This window comes from Calliopsis andreniformis, chromosome 7, assembly GCF_051401765.1.
Source record: "Calliopsis andreniformis isolate RMS-2024a chromosome 7, iyCalAndr_principal, whole genome shotgun sequence".
Taxonomy (NCBI): Eukaryota; Metazoa; Arthropoda; class Insecta; order Hymenoptera; family Andrenidae; genus Calliopsis; species Calliopsis andreniformis.
Genome location: NC_135068.1, coordinates 9,406,274 through 9,428,246, shown reverse-complemented (window position 1 = coordinate 9,428,246; position 21,973 = coordinate 9,406,274). Strand labels below are relative to the sequence as shown.

General features: G+C 43.2%; 1 protein-coding gene and 3 non-coding genes across 4 annotated transcripts in view; all 4 read left to right on the top strand.

Moving 5' to 3' along the window:
- The first annotated feature begins 77 nt into the window (after positions 1-77).
- Positions 78-150, top strand: Trnav-cac (transfer RNA valine (anticodon CAC)). The gene has a single exon. It is a non-coding gene; the product is annotated as a tRNA-Val (tRNA).
- Positions 151-456: 306 nt separating this feature from the next.
- On the top strand, positions 457-577 carry Trnal-caa (transfer RNA leucine (anticodon CAA)). Its single transcript has 2 exons — positions 457-494; positions 533-577. It is a non-coding gene; the product is annotated as a tRNA-Leu (tRNA).
- A 418-nt stretch (positions 578-995) lies between these two features.
- Positions 996-1,067, top strand: Trnae-cuc (transfer RNA glutamic acid (anticodon CUC)). The gene has a single exon. It is a non-coding gene; the product is annotated as a tRNA-Glu (tRNA).
- An 893-nt stretch (positions 1,068-1,960) lies between these two features.
- The window catches only part of Sha (shavenoid), a 67,787-nt gene continuing 47,774 nt past the window's right edge, over positions 1,961-21,973 (top strand). Inside the window, exons 1-3 of the mRNA XM_076382150.1 lie at positions 1,961-2,165; positions 2,640-2,968; positions 3,060-3,266. Coding sequence (XP_076238265.1) covers positions 1,961-2,165; positions 2,640-2,968; positions 3,060-3,266 — 741 coding nt within the window. The remainder of the gene's footprint in view (positions 2,166-2,639; positions 2,969-3,059; positions 3,267-21,973) is intronic.

Here is a 21,973-nt window from a genome sequence, read left to right as displayed (position 1 = left end):
AGTTGCACAAAAATTATAAAATGTTTGTTTTTGTAAAACTAACTATGTGAGAAGCTTGTAAAATGGCAATTGATGTGGTTTCCGTAGTGTAGTGGTTATCACGTGTGCTTCACACGCACAAGGTCCTCGGTTCGATCCCGGGCGGAAACAGAGTCTTTCTTTTGCAAAACCAATTGTAAATACATTTTTTACTGAATTATTATTTTACCCTTTTTACAAGCAATTTTCTTAAATTTCTGCTGTATAAATCTTATACCACGATAATGTGATTCTTTGTTTATGCGTGTCTTTGTATAGTCTATGGAACTATTAATACATATAAGTACAATTTTCTCACTATTTCATTTCTACTAAGCTAAATATCATCGAAAACATCTACTTACGTAAAATTAAGTAATTATCCAAATAATGAATGAGCAACCATGTTATGCTTATTTGGAGCACTGTTCATCAACTGTCAGGATGGCCGAGCGGTCTAAGGCGCCAGACTCAAGGTTCACACCTTCTCAGTTCAAAACTGAGGTCCCGGGCTTTCTGGTCCTCTCTGAGGGCGTGGGTTCGAATCCCACTTCTGACAAATTCTTTTGCAATCATTTTAACAAAATGAATATTCATAAATTATACTTTTACATACTAATTTCTTGCAGTAATTCATCTGTAATGTAAGCGTGATAGTATCTCGAGTTCGAATCTCGTTTCAGAGCAATTGTTTTTTAACTTTGTGGAACTGTGAAATGTTTACAATAAATACGAATACATACTGCAAAAAGCGTACTACTGTCATAAAATTTAAAATAAAAATTATTTTTCACAAATCGGAGTAATTCGACTTGTGCAAAATTTTCACAAAATTATATCGTTTGTTATGTATTAAATTTGAATATACTAATTTAAATATTTATAGGTAGTTTATGTTAATATAGTAATATTAATATTGTTATAAAATTATGTGAAATTCTCCATATACTTTCAAAATAAATCAACAGCTATCGAAATCCGGTATGGTCTAGTGGCTAGGATACCTGGCTCTCACCCAGGAGGCTCGGGTTCGATTCCCGGTACCGGAAATTTTTATTTTAATAAAAATAATTTTTTATTTATTTAATAAAAATTTAAACACTGAAATTTTAATAAGTATTTTACAAAAAACTGACAACAAACAAATGTATTTAATTTAATATAAATGACTGGTACCTTTACACACTTACGGTTGTACACATATGTGTATGACACTGCAACAGAATAAACAGAATAAACAGAATAACAAATTATTAGAACGTTACATTTCCCCCTAGCCGCTGCAGGCATTCATCTGCCACTGCAAATACAATTGTTTTAGTGACAGGACTTGATACAATTGCCTAGCTAGATGTTTCTTTACACTGTGTCAACTCGACGAGTAAACGCATGGTGAAACGTGATTTCGGCCTTCTATCGATATGCAATTACCGCCACTTTTATCGATATACACGGAAGTGGCTAGGAGAGCCAACACGTGTGCCAAGACCCAAGTCTATAATTTCGAAAAACGTTGGCGCAATTGCATCCGTTTATTCGCAATTTTCTCGAGAGGTACTGTGGAAGATTGAGTGGAAATAACCCCTGATAACATGGCAGGTTCGTGTGAAAGTATACACTATGCAACGAATTGAATCTACGCGACAAAGTCGATGTCGTAGCTTATTGTCAGAGAATCTTTCATGCCTCTGGCACGTAGGGAGACACGTTTGCAATGGTTGTGTCAGGCCATGAGTGGATGGAACCTTTTCGAAATCTGAATAACCTTTCAATTGCTTATTTAAAGTGAGCATAGTATTAAACTAACGTATTCTTTACGTATACGTAGCACAAAAATCTTTTCCTGCGTTTGTGCAGATACAGTGGCCTCTGGCAGATAGCCCCAAGAAGCTCATCGTTCCTACGATACATCTATCTCGTGTACAAAGTGTTTACCTTGTCTATGATGTACATTTTCACTATTACCATCTTAGCCGATATGTGCACGAACATGAACGACATATCAGTTGCCACCGACGATGGCTGTATTTATGCTGGAATGTGTGTTGTGATTTTCAAGTGGATGAACTTCCAAATACACCGCAAGAAAATAAACGGATTGGTGGAGAAGACGTTCAAATGTGCCGATGATCTCTGCGAGTTTTCTAGTGAGTACTTATTTGATATTAAGCATGTTGAGTTTGTTAAGACTGAGCATTTGGCTCTGGTAGTTAGAAGTGTAATTTAATTTCCCTAAATGAATATTTAGAAACATTATATAAGTCTTGGACACTAGCAAGACGTAATTGTGTTCATCTACGTCTCGTTTCCTTTAAGATAATCGAAAACAGAGCATTCGTGTCGCTCCGGACGTCTAAGTCTCTGTTCGTATTGCTCCGGAATGCGACCCTATCTCTAGCGTCAATCTTTTATGTGTCATGCAGTTTTGATCCTCTCGAGATTTAACTCTTACCTACAAATAGACAAATTATATTATTATTAATTTATAAAATTAATATAACATTACCCACTTGTTACATAAAATTGATATATATTTGTTAGGTTTTATGTCTGTAATTAAGATTTAAGATCACTTTTGTATATAATACAGTATCATATAACTTGGAAATCACTATTTTTAGATGTCGACTACATCGTAAAAGACATCATCAAAAAATATTATATACGTAACAAGGTAATCTTTTATGGGTTCACCATATTAGGTGGTATCCTCGTGATCGCTCTTTTATTCTTTTCTCCAACAAAAAACGGTCTGCCGATCAGAGCGAAGTATCCTTTCAATACTACGATATCGCCATGGCGTCAGATCAGTTTTGCCATAGAAGCCTTCGCCATATCCATCAGTGGATTGGCGATCGTTTCGATGGACGGCAACGCGTTGCTGCTTTGTAGCATAATCACCATGGAGTTCGACATTTTGAACACGTGTTTCGAGCACTGCGGCAGAGCTGTAGCTAACGACGTAAGCACGCCACTCCAGGGGATGTTAAAACTTAACTAAAGCTCGTGCAGGCATGATACACGCGGATTCTTGTTGGCAGACCTGCAGAGTTCCCAACGAGAGTGTTGAACCCAAGGCAAAGGGAATCGACGATAGTTTCATGCATCGTTATAAGACGTGCCTCCGATTCCACCAGCGATTAGTGTCTACGACCAACGATTACAACAGAACGTTCAGCTCGAGCATGTTCGTTCAAATGCTGTCTAGCACTTCGATTATTTGCCTGACCGGTTTCCAAGCTGTCGTGGTAAGACATGATGGTCGAGTACTCTGGCCAGCTCGTGATCGATTCGCATCGTTCGAAACAGGTCGGAGGGCAGAGCTCAGACGTCATGAAGTTCGGTATATACTTGAGCGCCGCCACATCTCAGCTCTTCTACATCTGCTGGTTAGGAAATGAGCTCCATTATTCGGTGAGGATCAATTAGTCGGTCCTGATTAATTGGACGCTGACGAGTGACGAATCGACCGTCGCTTTTCCTCAAATCGGTGGATTCTGATTCATCAATCATTGCCTAGAGCCTTGTGCTGGACAGAAGTCAGTGGCTCTCAGGCTGGCACTGCGAGTGTCTTCCTGGTATCGTGCAAGTCTTCGTGTTGTCCATGATGTTCTCGAGGCAATCGGTCCAAGTCAAGGCCAGCGTATTTTATGTACTATGTTTGGAAACATTCACCACGGTACGTACACCTCAATGAAGCTCGTAATGCTGCCAGCGTTGCTTCAATCATGCTAATTATTGCAGATTATAAGGAGGTCTTACTCGGCCTTCGCTTTACTTAATAGCATGCAGTTGGAGAGTCAATAGCAGTGCAAGTCGGTTTTAATTTGTTGAAATATGAGATACAGGTGACCTTTTCTTTTGTGGCTCAGAATGTACTTCCACAATTTGGAGGATTAAAATAGTTGAAGGTTTAAGATTTTAAAAATCTGAAGATTTGAAGCAGTCCATCATTGTGTCATTGATAGTGACTCGTTATATATCAAAATTTGATAAGAAATAATCTGCTTTTCGTGGACAAAACCAAAGGTAGAAATTCTCTTTTTAGGAGACTTGTAATCATTAACTTGTCTGCGACAACCTGTTCCTTAATCGAGCTTACGGTAACCCTCGTAGCCATTAGACTCCAACCATGCAAATTATAGCCTATTTCTAGAGACATATCGATATTTTATAATAATCGAGGATATCTGTAAGTCTCACTTTACTGGACACTTTGTTTCACAAAACTGTCCAACAGAATTACGCTAACTGGATCAGGTCAAAATTGAACAACAGTGTGGATTTGTTTTCTAGAAACAATCTCAAACAAACTCAGAAAAATTCGAGTCCAGCAAAAGGATGACTAAAGCTCCCTCTAGTTTCACCTGGCATCGCAGCCATCACAACTCCTCCTTTTCGCGCATCGAACGACCCAGTAATCTAAACCAGATCACTTTCATTAAGCAACATGCGCATAGATTCCACTCTACTGTAACTGCACGTTTCACGGGATTCACTGTAGTAAAACGCAAAGCCAACTTTCCCCCTGCACTCAACCGTTATTCAATCCATCTCCCGCGATTAACAGCGTTCACGGGAGCCAATAGTCTGGGAATCAAGGGATAGCGCCAGAGGGGTATCAAACAAAATATCAGCAAACAGAAATAATCCTCGGTCCACCAGACGTTTGCGTCACTTCGCCCCTGCGCGAACGACGAAATTCCAGAATACGCTGCTGGAGTTCGACCACCGGTCGGATCGGTTAATTAACCGAAATTGCGCTGTTGCACGCGCGCAAATTAACATACGATCGCCACGACGTTAATTTACGATTAGGCATAAACGGTGCCGCTTGTTGATTATGGCGACGCGACGCGACGCGGCGATCACAGCGCCTCTCTTTTCGGCAGAATCGCTGGCAAAGACGATCGAAATTCGGATGACGACGGCTCGTTAAAAAGCAAGAGGCTTTTACTGTCCCCTGGCTGTCGTTCGCAGCGAGGATCCCCTGAAATACGAGAACACCTGTGCCGTTTGCTTACACAAGCCCTCGTCCTTTCACGTTCATATCTATGCTTTCATCTGACTGATAGGACGATCGCTATCTACCCTGATTTACGAGCCTCCACTTGCTCTTGATACAGGGTGGACCATTCGACTCGGTCAGGTAAAATATTTCGGTCATTCTGGGACAATAGGAACACGTCGAAGCTGATGCTTCTTCTACTTATACAGGTGTTCGAGTACAGGTGGGGGAGAATTTGAGGAATGAGGCTAGACATCGAAGAAAGAAGACTATTGGAGAAACTATGACTAATATCCAAACCAAAAGAATCATGAGTAGCAATGAATGCCAAGTTTGTAAGGTCGGTCTATAGTGAACTCGCTAATGCAACCTGTAAAAGAGTGAGTCACTGAACTGGTCTCCTTCACGACGAAACGCTAGCATCGAAGAGCAGTTGCGGTTAGGCATATTGCCGCCTGATTTCAAACCAGTCACGAGTAATTGTCCACCTCGCTGCCAAGGCAGCCAGGAGAATGAGAGATGGAAGGGAGACGCACTGTCGTTCCGCCGGGACTCGCTTCCTAGACAGATGGTCGCTTTACCACATGTTACCTAACTGTAGACCTCCATCGAGAACCATTTCTGCCTCTGGATCGTGCACTTCCTCGCCGACGCTTTGTTGCCGACGAGATTTCTTGCGGTCCGTTCATTTTTTCTCACCCGAGGATGGACTAATCAGTCGCGCGCGCTGCTACTCATTTTCACGTGAACTCGCTGCATCTGGCTTCTGCTCTTTTTCTCTTTTTCTGCTGTTGCCTTTCCATTCTTCTTCAAACTCTAGTTCCTTTAGCACAGTTCCTGGGGCAAAGTAGCCCAGCAAAGCATCCAACTTATCCAAAATGTAAACTTTTAAGTCCACCAAGCTCTAAATCCAGATTCCAGGTCCAAGTCCTAAATCTTAACTCATATTGTTAGCAATTGGACTTACTACTTTTGTCCCAGGAGAAATTGCTCCTAATGCTTCTCCTGAGACACGAATAGTACCTATGTCCTAATGACAAGTGTATTCCTGTATCGTCGATTTAAAGATCAAATTGTTTCGTTGTCGAATTCGATGGAATATCAGTAGCTGCGACGCCCACAGTCGAGATAAGAAATCAGGTCCAGCAGGAAGCTGCCAGCCCAGAAACTTCCGTGGCAAGGTAAAACCGTAACAGGCTGCGCAAAGGACAAGCGAGATTAATTGGACAGGTGTAATGGATTTTTAGGCAACAAGATCGTGTTTCATTTTCGGCATCTGGTCCAGCATATTAATCGGGCCGAAAGCTCGACGATGATGAACGACCACGATGATAACCAGCTGATATATTGCAGAAACACTGAAAAATACGGTCCTCGTGCACAGGTCAAGAGCAGCGTCGCCGAAGAGACAACATGCGCCAAAGAACCCTGTGGTGAGAAGATACACGATGAAAACGTGAAGGGTTATCAGGTAATTCCAGAACAACTCTGACAAATTGCCGTGTCGCACGTAATGCTGACCAGGGGACTGTTAATGAGTATACTGTGCGAAGCTTGAGTCTGCTTTGATGGGTCCAGGACTCTCTCGAATTAGGAATATAGTTAGCCTAAAGCTAGGTGCAATTATTTAATTATCTGGAATGGTTGATGACTTTTGAGTTGCAGAATCTTTCCCATAAGAAATTATATATTTATTCAGCTAACTGTGATGGGGCTACTGGGATGCAATCAGGAAGATGGATCTACAATAGTTGTCTAACATTCTATATCCAACTTTACTGCATTCAAGTGTTACACAAAACTACAAGAGTTGTGAAGACAATTATCCTGCAATTTATCTTTCCCGAAATTATTTCACCACAGATGGTTGAAGACTTTCACAGGAAACTATCCACGGTAATCTCCGTAATATATCTCTCTTTTTTCATAAATACAACTCGTTCGGTTCCACATTGACTCTGGTGCCTCGCCCAAGAGAAACAAGCGAAAAAGAAGACCATAATTAAATATCTGGAGATACGCGTCCAGGTGCTCGTTATCCTCATTAAATCTCCCCGATTACGCTAATGATTTATGTCTTCGCCTTCTGAGCCGCTCAAAAGTTTACCTCCAACTGTTTCGGCTCCTATTGACGCTGATGGACTAGTCTTCGCGATATCAGTTAGAAGTGTTCACGCAACGCGTGTCGAATTGGCGAAAATCGTGTTCAGTAAAACCTGGAAGGGTGGGCGCAAGAAGCTCCCCCGAGGAATTATAATGAGCAGAGTCACCCTGCTCAGGCAGAGTTCACGATCGCTGCTGTTACGCAGCACCGTGTTCGGTGACGGGAAGAAGGCCCAGCGATTACCCTTTAATTACCTCCCGGGTGGTCAGGCCCAATATTCGTCGACTGCCATCTGCATAGCCGGTTAATGAATAAAAACGGCCCGATCCGACCAGGTTGCCCAAGAATGCGCTAAAAGTGTCCATCCGCGAAATACGAAATAGAATTGCCAAATCACAGTGTCTCTTATCTCGCTACAGGGTTGTAGTATGAGTCTCTTCTGCTCTACATACAAGCACGTTTTTTTGCTCTTGCTCTGGCAAACGGTCCTCGAGTATATAGTGCAGCCAGGTGTCGTTACATCGAAAGCTTATTACCCTCCCACTAATTTGCGAAGGGATTATGTCGCGCGGAGGCTTTGTGGAGCTATTAGCAAGTAAACTTCGGAATTTGCTGCCAATCGAGGGGCCTTATTAAGACACCCAAAGCAACCTGTAAGCCTTGTGCCCTAATTTTTACGCGGACACCGACTGTTTTATAATTTGTGAGCCTTTTTGAATGTTCCTTTAGAGGGTGCCATAAACTTACAAAATTTGTTTACTTAGGTAACAATTATTTGAGTAAAATATTGGGACTTTTTAAGAGTCAGAGGAGCTTTTAAATGTTAAGAGAAAAGATTTCCAAAGATCCAGGGGATAGTATTACTTAATAAAGCAGTTTACGTTTGCCTTTCTCGAGAACCATTAGAATCGATTAATTATGTTGTCCTCGTGTTATAATGCGGGGAACTGGTTCGTGTTGAAGTCATAGAACGACCTCCCTGTTATCGTGGGTCGTTCGCTCCTGATATTGGTGCGCACAGCGACACTTAAACGCACTTTATCTTATCCAGGGAATACATAATCATGGATTAGAGTACCGAAGGGAACCCTGTGGCTCTGAATTCCTCAGCGGCGATCGTGGACACTGTGCAAGGGACCGTTAAAAATCTGTCAGTCAATGACACTTCGTTTCATCCTAGTCAAGATACATCAATCTAAAATTCCTTTTATCTTATCGTTCATAGTCGTTCTGCATGTTCTGCTCCTCTTTTTCTCTTCCCTCGCTATCGAAGTATGTAACAAGGCATAGGAGCGATCATAATTCGCGCGAATCATTCAATCTAACGCCTCGTCCCCTTTTTTCCCATGTAACTTTACTCCTGGGTAGACTCGAGCGATTGATCGCCACTCGTGTGATTTACATTTTTCATTATATGTTTGCATAGTAATCTATTAAGTCACTGGAAGAAGAACTCGCGACAATCACACTGATAAAATACCAATCTAGCGAATACCATTACGATGATTGACGAAGATTTCGCGGAATTCGAAAGGAGCGAAACGCTTAACGCTGCACAGATTCGATTATGATAGCCTTTAGTAATCTATGAGCTAGAAACTGGGCCTGCGTGCTCCACCAGGCACGTGGTCGTCCGTGAACGATCGTGAAAACCATCACGACGTGATTCCTCTAATAAAACGAGAGTTGTCCCCCTTTTCAGGCTTCCTTCTCGCGACACCGATTAGTTTCGTATTCCTCGACTGGGGCACAACTGAACACGAGAAGTACAGTGTTTCATGCTATAGGCTGTTTGACAAACTGGAGACAAGTGATAATTCATGTTTTTATAGTTAAGACACAGTCTATTAGGATAATAGAATAATAGTAGTGACACATTTGTAGAATTGCCTGCACCTCGATACTTGCAGCCATCTTTAGCCCCTTTTTTGCATATATCCAGATTTCCTTAATGAGAACTGAAGTCTACTTGAACCAAAAGGGACTCTTCTCAAGAATTCGACCAGTCCTACCTATTTCAATTCCTACCTATTTTAGTGATTTGGTATACACTATGCAGAGACTATACCCTGTCCATACACGTCTTGTTTTATTTCATAGGAGGACGACTGGAGGCCACGAAGGACAAGTTGCTCGCGTCCGTTATTTGCGCGCGAACAGAGGCAAAGAAAAATGTGAGAACAGTAGCCTCGCGATAGTTCTGCTACGCAGAGGATTTATTAATGGTCGAAAGCTGACTGGGGATCTCGTAACGGGTATCTGATCGATGAAACATAGCGCTAGATGCCTAGTGTCGCGTGTACAGTCGTTTGCTACATGCACACCGTGTCCGCCTGCGAAGTTCCGCGGGATTTTTATGAAAAGTGGGCCTACGGGTCTGGAGCCTCGTTGCTATTTGTCAATGACAAATCGTGCGAGGCAGAGCCGATAAAATTAAGCACCGCTGCTTGAAAAAGCTTCGTTGATGAGGAAAAATCCAAAGTCCAACAGTTTGGAACTCGGTAACTGACCTTAAAAGACAGAGTCCACCTGAAACTGATCTCACAGTTGGATGCCGCGGATCGACTTCAGAGATCATCAGGAATCAGGATTCTTGAAGTGCCCGCGGCCCTGTCGGGAAGGAAAGTCGATAAAAATCGAATTCCAAAAAGAAAAAGAACGCATAGCGATCGTGGCTACTGGGAAACGATAATACCTTGATTTTCAAAGACAAGCACCACTCGGCCGAGGGGTGACGAAAGCTGGAGAGAGGCAAGGATGAAGGAATGAAAGGGCAACGTGGTCGAGGAGAACGATTACACTGTTGTTTGCCAGTAAGGACGGGGGAATCAAAGGGGATAAGAGAACGAGAGGGAGGAGCGATTCGCTATTGGTATGACAGACGAGCCGCTGAAGGAGGAAGGGAGAAGAAAGTTCCTGCGCTAGCGAGGAGCGTTTACTCTGTCTCGAGCAAGTCTCGGAGCAATTCGGTCGCGAGATGATCCGACTCTAATTGACAAGTGTTCGAACTTAGCGAAGATCATCAATTAGGGAGTTTTGGTGGAAGTTCGGTTTGTAGTGAAAGATTGTCCACAAGCAACTGATCCACTCGGTACATCCTCGTTGTAGAGGATAATCGATTTCAGAGGAACTTGGAAGCAATTGGGAACTCTCGCGTTCAAAGCGCGCCGAGGCCGATACTGGTTGGCGCCATCTAGCAACGCGAACGACCGAAAGAGAAAGAAGCTCTTCGAGGGATCGCGGCGCAGGATCTGAAGAGGGACGAGGCAGAAGGAGGAAAGGAGACGAAGCAAGATCGTCGTAGCTCCGCTTGCGCTGTCGGGCACAAACTACCCGACCACCAGCCAGCACGGATCCGAACCCTACCTACCTGGGCTCTCTTTGGTCGCTCCGTGGGACACGTTCTCGCGCCGCAGGGCCTCCACGCGACAGGCCCGAATCCTATCTCGATCCCTCGCCTCCTTTGGGTCCCCTGGAGATAAAAGACGCCCCGACACGCGCGAACCAAGCGCCTTTAGCCAGACACCGAGCCTCGAAGACACTTGTTGCTTCGGTCCTTTTAACATCCGCGACTCCTCTCTATGCACGATCATGAATACCAATGAGGGGACTTGAACGTCCGAGTCAAGGTCGAGTGTGCTTTTAACACAGTCTTGTCCAGTTTGCTAAAGCACCTGGACTGTGTCCTAGGCCAATTGTGGGGCCTGGATGTTGTTCCATTCACCGTCCACACGTTCAGTTTTGTGAATCGAGGTTACGTGGGGTCGTATCGCCGAGAGGGCTAAGTGGATCTCGCTGGAGGAGTTCGGTTAGCAGGGATCGAGATCGTGGGGTTGAGAAGGACAAGGACGATTGAGGTAGATAGTGCTAATATTGTGAAAGGAAGAGGAGCAGGAAGAGTTGAGGAGAGGAAGTCAAGTGGCGACATGAGGAAATTCTGAAGGTAGCTAGATGAGTCCCCTTTGCTGATGGACGTTGTGCACGTGCTGCGGGCATCATCGATCATCAGGCTGCATTGATCGCTGTGACCGATGGGATTCACCGCATGCCTCGTCGAATCCGGTTGTAATTTAACAGGTGAGTCTTTTTTACCGAGATTTTATCTTTGCTTGCCGTGACTTAGAACGTGTTCATAAATATCGCGGAGATAACAGCGAACGATCGGGACAGTAGGAATTCATTAAGAGATGAAAGTATATTCTGTGCCCATCATTCGTGAGCTATCGAAAGAACAAATTGCGAATTTTGACAAAAAAGAGGACGCCTCATCACTCAACCGTTTTTGTGCGTTAAACACCTGCGCGGCTCATCAAAGTCCATTAACACCGCGCTACCTGCGACGACGAGGCTTCTGTCAATTGAGATTTAACAGGTTCATGCCACCAAAATCGGACAGACGATTACTTTCCTCTAATTAACGATCGACCATTAATCATTCTTCGGGAATCAGCTTGGCACGTCGGCGGTTCTGAAGTTGTGCTAATTTCAACTATAGCGATTCTAAACCTTGCTTCCTGTAAAAGCTATGATCGATTTTATTATCACCGATCTCCTGAAACTAGTATCATCGATTTTTCTCGATTCCGCGACTGTTTGTTTTCTAAAACTGATACTATTGATTTTTTATGTATCATGTAAGAAATATACAAGATTCTTGATTGTATAGATCCAATTCCCAAATTTAGCTATTAATTACTGATAAACATCGTGCAAGGTTATACCAGATATATGGAAGCCGGAAGGGCTAGACAGTCACAGCAAACAGCAATACATCACGATCACATAAATTTGTGTCGCTTGATAAATCGCTGAAAAATTAGAATCCAAGATTCCTCTGGCGTTCAAAGTCGTTACTTTGTAAACCAGTTGGATGAACCAAGCAAGCACTTAAGTTCCCCGATTAGAACCATTTGCATTTGTTACGTTTACTCCATCGGCGTGACAGCTCTTTGGCAATTAGGCAGAGTGGCTGGCTCCTAAATCATCTCAAACAGCGATAAACCGTTCACTCCACGAATCTCTAATCCCGCGTCTAATCCCTTTCATACTCTCCTAAAATCCCAAACGTCCCGGTTCAATGGACGATTTTACCTCTGTTCAGCGAACTGTTAATCGCCCTCTCGCGTCTAATGCTAAAAATCAATGTTCCTTTGTGGGGTCCAGAGGGTCCGCTGAAAGAATCGCCCAGACCACCGTTACTCGTCTCAGTCGATCGCAATTACAATCGCTCGCCAGCGAGATCCTCTGATTCAAGGAAAAAAAGGTGCAGATTAATCCTCGTTTTTCGGCGAATCCAGTAACGCTGCCGCGCTACCTGCAGCGTGCGCAGTCGCAAGGGTCAATTAGGGGATGGGCTCGTAAAACCGATCGGAAGGTAACCGAGGCTGGTCGAACGAGGGAACGACCCGAGGAGATAGGATCGACTGGTCTGCGGTACAGAGACGACCTTGCAAGGCCACGTAGACCCGTCTCGGCACACACACCCACTTTGCGCCGCTGAAACAAGACCAGAGAGACCTGGGCGTGCTAGGAGGCAGTGGATCTCACCTAGAGAGCAAGCTTAGCCCGCGACGGGTTTTACGTTCATTCAAGTTGACACGCCTCGGCATTCTAGTTCCCGTGTCTCTGGCTTCCTCTGCTGCGCAAGTCAGTCGAGCTTATCTGGACCATGTCCTGTCCCTCGAAAGCTTGAGTTAAGTCGAACGGAAGATCGTTAAAACCGTTAATTTGTCCCCTCGACTTTGGCCCGCTGTGTGACACAGCTGATCCCTTTTTCTGGGAGGGTTTCGGCTGGCTGGGAAGAAAGAAACGCGGAAGAGCTGATGGGAATTGCGAAAGGTGATTATGACGGTCGCGTTCACACGCGATTAATCAATCAGTTAGCTGAGGAGCGATAGGGGGTTTGCATCGACTTGCTAATGCAAGGTGTATGTCTTAATTATTGTACACAGGTGGCTGGTTGGTTAGTAAAATGTGGTAATTGGTCGTTTCAGATTCTTGCTAACGGTGCCTAGAGTACTGGCATTACTAGTGTTTTCAGCTGAGAAGATTATTAACACGCGTAGCGATTATTTGCCTGTTGGTGGTTTAAGATGTCCTTGCATATTAATTTGTAATGTGGGTATCTCTGGGATCAGAGGATATTAATGGTTATCTAAGACACGAGGGGAAGCTTTTTTCTGTTCAGAGTCGCTTTATTAAGCCAGTAGTATCATTTATTATGTTGGTGTTAGGTTATTCATTCAAGGAACTAATACAGAAACATTCTAATTGAGTTTCCTTGTATTCATAAATACATAAAGTAAATGTTTCAGTAGTTGACCATGTCCTGATAGCTGAACGCTAATTTTATTAAATTATAATCTTACATTGTTAACAAAAAGTAGTGTCACAAAATGGTATACTCATTATCAATTATCGAGGTGTCATAATTCAAGTATCAGGACATGCATTTATAGGTTATCCACTTACTGAGACATTTAATATCTTAAGCGTTCGAGCATTGCAACATAACCTTACATATCTGAACGTGTCTCTTAGCCAGTTGGCGATAAGTGTTCAATTGATAGACATGGTACCTTGTTATGACTTCACATACCCATAACCTATATTTTTTCAAAAACACTGTACGACAAAATATTCTTCCCTTTATTAGGTACATGCCTACAATTCAAGATCTTCCCTTTCCTTTATCGTTCTCCATAACCCAGCAATCGCAAAGCACATCTCCCATACATTTGCATCTCAAAGCAACAAACGACCTGCCAACACTCAAGAGCAGCTTCATTTAAGTATCCATTGCATACCATATGGCCAGGCAGCAGGTTTTAAAATTGATCCCCGACTAATTTACGACTCGCCGTCGCGGAATAATACATCCGGATGTAACAGATCCCGCTGACCCGTCTATAAACGCAGCTGGTAGCCTGCTACCAACTAATTCCTCGTCTATCGAACGCTAGTGCATTCGTTCCTGCACGGACTCAGGAAGGTCTGAGTCACAAGCTAGAGCTTCATATAAGCGACTCATTGTAGGAAATGTCATTGCACGAGTCTCGAAGATTCTCTTGAACCCTTCTCTGGCCATCCAAAGAGAGTAACGGAAGTGTGATTGACCGTCTGCTAGGGACTCATTGGACTCAGTGCTCCAAAAGTGCGCAGGCCTTAGGTCCCAAAGGACCATGAATCAGCAAACAGTTCTGAGCCCCAGTCCTCGATTGTTCTCTATCCACCACAAGACCCGAGGAATCAGTTCTACAGGCAGGCTTACCCTAACACGTCAGCCTTTCATTACCGCTGGGAACGTGTGATTAAAGTGGCATCAGACGATTTCGATTGGGTTGTAATTACGGTCGTTATCGTCGAGGATCTCGCAGTCGATCGAAAGTGATTTGAATGTTGGAGCACGGGATGCAACGTGGCGCCTGCTAACCGCTCTTTCAGCGAGTTCTAATTAGGGCACGGTTAGGCTTTCTTCAGCCCACAAATGGGTTGCCATTCGGGTCTCATTTAGTCCTACGAAATTGTTTCAGCAGACATTGTATCGCTCGGTGAGGTTAGGAAGATTGCTTTTGATTGGTATTTTATTCAGTGTCCTATGGGGGGTAGGCACTGTTAGACAATTATGTATTCAAAGATGGTGATTTATCGGTGGCGAGCGAATATCGCGGTGCCTCTGCGCGGGTTTACGCTAAAATATTCCGAATAGCTTTCCACTACGTCCAAGGCTGGGAATTAGAATACGTGAGACCCGTTACGAGGTTTCTCTACCGTATCTCGATAGAATTTACGACTCCCAAACACCGCCGACAGTGCTCTTCACGGTGATCAGTAATATGCATAAATGTGCGCGTCCTGACGCCGTCGACGCCAGACTCCGCGGACTTTGTCTCGATTTCAAAAAATTAACCATGTATCATCGTAAACAAGCCATCGAAATCTCGGTCAGTCTGTGCTCCGCCTTCCTCCACTAGGGGGTCCTCGTCATTTCTGCAGGTTCCTGTCCTCATCACGATCGTTTATTAAATAAATTTGTCTGATTAACGGTCTGTTTCATGGAATCCTTGAAATACACATAGAGACCTGTTTGAGTAATTTTACTGAAATTTCTAGAGTTGGTAGCCCATCTCCAGTATCACGTTTTATCATATTGTCTAATAACGAGAGTTCTAGTTTCTATAATCTTCATTCCAGGATCTTGATATTATTGTTATTAAATCGGTGATAATTTTCTGCAAAAAATAAGCCTAAACACTATATAAATCAAACTAGAATTAATAATGTGCATTTTGAGGTTATTTTCCTAGATTAATGACCACGTGTTCAACCTAGTCTGATTTATATCGCGTCTGGGCTCAGTTTCTGTAGAAAAATGTCACTAGCATCAAAATCGTAATATAAATTCGAATTTTTATTATTGGGTAATACCCACAATCTAAACATCAAATCTCTACCTTCTCTATTTTTAAGTTACACTTGCGTAAATTCAGTTCCCTTCATCTAAAAATACAAATTTCCCTTGTACACTTCAATTAAGGCATAAATTACAATTTTTTGCAAATCTGTCCTGTGCCGTTTTGCTTTCTAGCCACGGATTTATTCCCTGTAGCAACTCTATCGGCTAGCTCCCGTGAAACGGCTGTCCACGAGTGTCTGGGCGACGATTTACGACCGAAGGGGAAAAATTCGGTACGTCGATACTCGGACACCTCGCCACGCCTTTACCATTCACTCGCGTGTAATTCGTTTAGTTACAGCTTGTTACGCGAGAGTCGTACACGATAACATCGCGCTTAATTACAAGCAAACAGAGCACCCAACATTCGAGGGAAAATAATCTGTGTACTCTTACATAAAAAATTCGTTGGCACGTTCCATCCAGGAACGCGATCGAGGAGGCTCTGGAGGAAGGAAAGCCGCAGGCGGATCGTTTGTAATCGAGGAAGCGTCGATACTCCACGTAACTTTGCTATTATGTAAATCATGTATTACGAAATCCCAGAGATAGCGAGCTCTTATCGACCATCGAAAATGTACATAATCTGAGGCTAATTCGAAGCAAAAAGTCGGCGCTAACAAACGAGGAAACGCGACAGAATATTTATCGATCGTGGTCTCTGTTGGCATCCTGGACGATGACTGTTAACGAGCACGCTTTCACTGCAGTAGAGAGCGATATAATATACTCGTTAAGAGAATAGCGTAATTACCAGCCTGTTCTAATTATGGCATGTTCGATGGCTTAATAGCACCCCTCGAAAGTAAAAGCACGAGGATCTTGTCTCTGGCGAGTTCTCATGTAGTTGAATGCGCTTTGGTTGCAATGCTGATCCATGTTGCGCCATGTTGCACTTACCAGAGACATTCAAACACGGTCTCTGATGAAACTCGACACGCTTGTAAAGCATCGAAAAATATTAGACATATATTTTTCCAATGTTGTCTATATTTAATGAGAAGAAGCCTCGAAATTGGGGATGGGAATCCTTTGTCCCGATATAAGTCCAGGGGTACATTTATATCTATCTGAAATTATCGTTCCTGTTTCTTTCTGCAAGTTCCAAGTTTATAACGAGATGGTGCTGTAGGAACATATGGATGATTGTTAAACCTGCAATTCAATTGTGAAGCTTGCTCGAAGTAAAACATACTGTTAATAGCGAAAACAATCAAATGTCCCACGATTTTCTCTCGTCCATCACCAACGATGGGAAAAGGAATCTGTTGGAGTTCAGTGGTCCGATGGTTAGTACTGGCTTTGATGTTTCATTAATGTCGCAGTCAAGTGTAACTGTGTTCATTGTTTCGTGGAATTCTGTGGAAACACGATTCCTTGAAGCCATGGACCCTTTATCGAGTTTAGGTTGGAGAATTTGAGAGTTTAAGTTGGAGAGATCTCGTGTCCTACAACTTTATCTAACTAAAATTATTATTTAGCTTTAAATTCCAGAGTTTGTACAGTACTGTCTCTTTAATAATCACTATTTCTGTCTCGAAGAAGATCTGAAGAATAAACGAAACCAAAGAAGCAGTCTGTCTCAAAAAGTGGTCACAGCCTGGAGACGTGATCACTCTCCGAAACAGAACTGTATCTCTGGTCACACTTTGAAAGATTCGAAACTTTCGAGCAATTCACTTTTCCTGGAATACTCAGCAGAAAAATCTAAGGAACTATCCAGAAATCGCTAGTCACTGGCAGACAATGGACACCAGGCTTCAGAGCAATTAAAACTCGCCCATAGAGCACGAGGTTCTCTATCAACCTGTTCATCAGTCAAGTCATTTCATGAATGAGAGACGAAGCTAAAATTAGCCACCATTCCTCGAGTAGTACATATGTCATCCTCCAGTCCATTTACTCGTATCTCAGATCGCAGATCTCGATAATGTAATCGCGCTTGATATACCGTCTGCTGACAGTCAAGCGCTGCAGGTGTAAATTTACACAGTTGGAAGCACTTCGAAGCTTCAAGTATCCTCCTCAATAGAGCACAATTTCGTTACTAGACACTTTTTCTTGTACACCCATTGTCAGAGTCACATCTGCTCATCGTAGACCACATGGTTGATGCATCCTCCTCCGCGATGACGCCTCATGATTAATGGAAAATATCGATAGACGTTCACTGTTCGATTACTCATTCGCGGGAAATTGAAATCGATTCGAATCGGATGTGGCTAATCAGCCAACAATGTGTCCTAACGATAATCCCGAGTTTGGGGTAGGGGGTCATAGGTGAAGGGACTCGGTGCATCCGTCATCATCGGGACTCCTTCATCCAGCTACTTTGCATTCGAGGGGACGAGATTTCGTTGGACTGGTAACCTTGCCTTAAACAGGAGTAACAGGTTGCAGGTGCACTGGCAACCTTCAAGGCAAGACCGAGTGTAGTGCAGACTCATGATGCATACGTTTATCGCGGCGTGTAATCCCTGTCCGCCTAGCGCATATTAACGTGATATCTTAATTGGTACCGTTATCCCGTCACGTGTCGCTGAAAAATTGCGCTGTTACTATTCAGCCACCAGGGGAAATGAGACAAGATGCTTTCTAGTAGCTAATCTCATCTGATTCTGCATTAATGGCGACGCGTCGAAAGCATAAATAAGGAGATAAGAAGTTACTACCTGTGGGGACGAAGTGTATGTCACTCGAATGTTGTAAAATTTAGAAGTATCGATTCTAAATGCGAAACGAATTTCTCGCCAATAAAATGCTAATTTTATTGCAGACGCATCAAGAGGATATGTTTACTGGGGACGTTTACCAATCGTACTCATCTTTAAATAGCTTCGGATCGTCGAAACGGCTTATAGATTTGGGATCATGGAACTCCTTTCACAATCATAGGATCGAATTTGAATTTTACCCTCATAGTGTTATTTAGTGTTATAGCGTGCTGTGATGATGCTACTGAAATCCCATCTCAAAGTATCGTTTCCTAGCAGTTTATAGAAAATTCAGAATTTCTTGGTTCATCGATTTCTTGGTTTGAAACTTAACCATGGTTTTTTATGCTACAAATAATTTTACAGAAAAACATTACGCGAGTGCATTGTGTTTTCTCAGAAAGTGTAATGGTTTTCATGTTGAAAGGGTTTTTGTTGTTCATGATTGTAGTCCAAGGGTCTCGAGGCATTAATATTTTTTTGTGTTACAAGACCATTCTCGCCTCGATCGCTCGCGGAGCGAAAAGAAATCGGGATGACTGAGTTTTCAGACGCGTCTGTTCCACGAAGGGTGCATAATGTATTCTGCCAAGTACATACACGCGAACAAACCTCTTCCGCGTTATGATCGTCACGATACGCTTGTTCCAGTATATTTTTATACTCTGGTCGACGTGTCTTCTGCGGTCTTATTCCTTGAACCTATTTCTTGAGCATTCCTCTCGTTTTCGTAGCGATAACACCACAGCCAGGAAGTCAAATGAATCCTGGACCTACACCAGTAATTTGTTTTTACCTAAAATCTAATTTATCCTTATTTTGTCACTTGGTAAGAATAGATCTTTTCACAGCATATATGTATATATTCCCAATAAGCATTCAGCTTAAGAAGGGTGTGAGCAGGGATCTCAGATATAACCTCTTAAAGTTAACCACAGGTGGTCACGTGATTCGCCTACTTAAACGTTACGTGTACACGAGAGTCACGTGACGACTTGTGGCCAATTTTAAGAGGTTATGTCTGAGATCCCTGGATATGGGATTCCCATTTACTCTCATTGTCATGGTAAAGTTTGGCCACCACTGTTCTATTCCAATGAAACCACATTTTACATACGATCTCACCTTCAGCCGCCGAATCCCGAGCCTAACGTTCCATAACGCAGACGAAACTCTCCAGCCCGTGGAATCGATTCGCGCGATATCCTCCGTGGCATCCGTTAGCGGATCCTGGCGTATTTCCTTCAGAAAACGTTCCTTCCGTTCGCACGGCGCGAGGATCCCTCAACAGGGCGTGGAAGGAAAGCTCAAACTATGTGCAGGATTCCTTCTTTCCTCCGTCACGCCACGACGATCAATACGAACTATCGGCGTTTCTGCTAGTCAGCGTTGAGATCCTTCGTGTTGTTTCACATGCGAGAAACGCGTTCGAACAAATTAACTGCGACGTAACCACTCTATTGCACGGTTTGTTGTTACTTATTGAGCAACAAGTCTTGGGGCCTCATTAACGCGATCAGTGAGGGAATGGGTTCTTCAGATAATTGGCTTGGCTGAAAAGATTCCCGCGGAAATGCACTGAATATTTGCTGTTCCGCAGTTTTGTTGAACTTGCTAGGCCTCTCTTTTTTGGCGTGACCTGTAAATAGGTTATGGCGCCAGTATGGGGGTCTGAAGGTTATTGTTTGTTTTTTACTACTGCAAAACTTTATTTTAGCTACTTAGGTAGGAAGGCTCGGAACAAATTTTTGTTCCTTCCTCAATATTTTGTGGTACCTGGATGGTTCTCGAACGATCGATCGTAACCTAGAGCTGGTCAAGCGAAAACTCGAGGTGGATCTTGCACTGTAAACGATCCAGAACATAGCCATGAACTTTAATTCATCAAAGTTTAGTCAGTTGGTGTCATAGCTAGACTCTTTCAGTTCTAGTTTCTTTTTTTAGGTTATTCTAGAGTTTTCACCTGGCCATTTTTAGGTTATGCCTAATCGATGAAGAATCTTCCACAAATTTATTATACTAGTGTTCCACATCGATATAAAGATACTATGATGGAATAGCTTTTGACCCCATTGCGGTATCAAAAGTGAGATGAAACGAAAGGGAAAAGAGAAGAAATGGAAGTGAAGTATGCTAAATATTCATTGAATAAGAGGACGCTAAAAGATACTAGCGTAACAAAGTTTTAACTGCTGTGTTAATAAGCTGAATCGTAGACGCATACGCGATGGTAACGTCATGGCTGCGTAGATAGAATATAAATATTAATTAATGGACCATTATTACGTCCAGGAGGTCGGCTTCGCCACAGCTCGATGAGTTTCATGAACAGAGGCGATCCTCAGTGCATGTTCTGGCTACCTGCACACGGTTACTACTATAAGCTAGCATACAATTCCTTTCTGGATACGAATTAAAATACACAATGAGTGTCCATTCTTAAATATCTGAGAAATAAATCAATATACACGTGTCGTAATTGGAAAGCAAAGACAGAACTCAAAGAAACCACGTTGAGCAGGTGCCAGGTGCCATTTGCATGGCCGCTCACGTACGCCAGAAAATACGATCGGCGATCATCATAACCGTTGACTGGTTCCCTGAAACAATTTTCATGAGTATACTTCGCTGAGAATTGAAATTTTTGGGACAGTGCTTTCCTTACATATTGACTTCATACTCATCTGCTTCCACTGGAATCACAATATTGTCTGAATGTAAGCTCAAAAGTAGTCACTTTTGACATAATTTCATGTTACCCTGCTTTGAAGGCAAGTTCACATAGCTAGCCTCAGAATCAAGTCTCTTCTAACTTGCAACTCATGGCGAGCTTATATCGAGACAAAGTACAACAACACAATCCTCATAGAAGAGCAAGAAAAAAATAGCAAAGGCTGCCTTCTTACTTCTCACTTTCCATCGCAGAGGTAGAGGCAGTCACGTGAGGTCATGAAATATTAAAAACATCATTTACAGGAAGCGTACTTCCTCCCGCCCATAGATGCTAGTCCGCCAGGTATTAATTGCCCGAGCTTCAGCGCAGGGAATTCCTTATCTGCGCGCCTTCCGTCGTAATAACACTAATCGCTGGAACTAGCCTTATCTTTCCGCGCAGGGTTGCCTAAGTGCGCTCCTCCGCTGAATCACTAAGGGATTTCATTGTTCTCTGCTGAATTTGTTCAGACCTGCACCTGAATGGTAACAGTCAGGCGATGCAATTGATCAGTACGGTGCTTCAGCAACTACAAATTTGGTAGTCGATTCTCGCCGCCACAGGCAAGAACGATCTACGTCCTCTGAAACAGTGTCTCCTTTCGGTTCTGTTTACTCTCGTTGATCTCTTTACGCCGAAAGAGGAAGAAACGATGGGAAGGCACACGCTGCCTCTCGTTCGTATCTCAAGCCAGGCTCTAGCTTTTTGCTCCCGCGGAATGCGGGGAGACTGTTGTGAAAAGCATGGGGACTCGGAGCGATCAGCCAGCAGGGAATAGGAATGGTGTCGTCGTGGAAAAACGCACTGCTTTACGATACGACCGCCCCTGGAGGACCTATTGTCTTGGGAGACTTTATCGAGTCATCGATGGCTCCTTCAGTCAGTGTTTCAGTGGGTCATATAAATCGAGTGAGGATTCGTGAGGAGATTTTGATCTTAGCTAGCAAAATGTACTTTTATG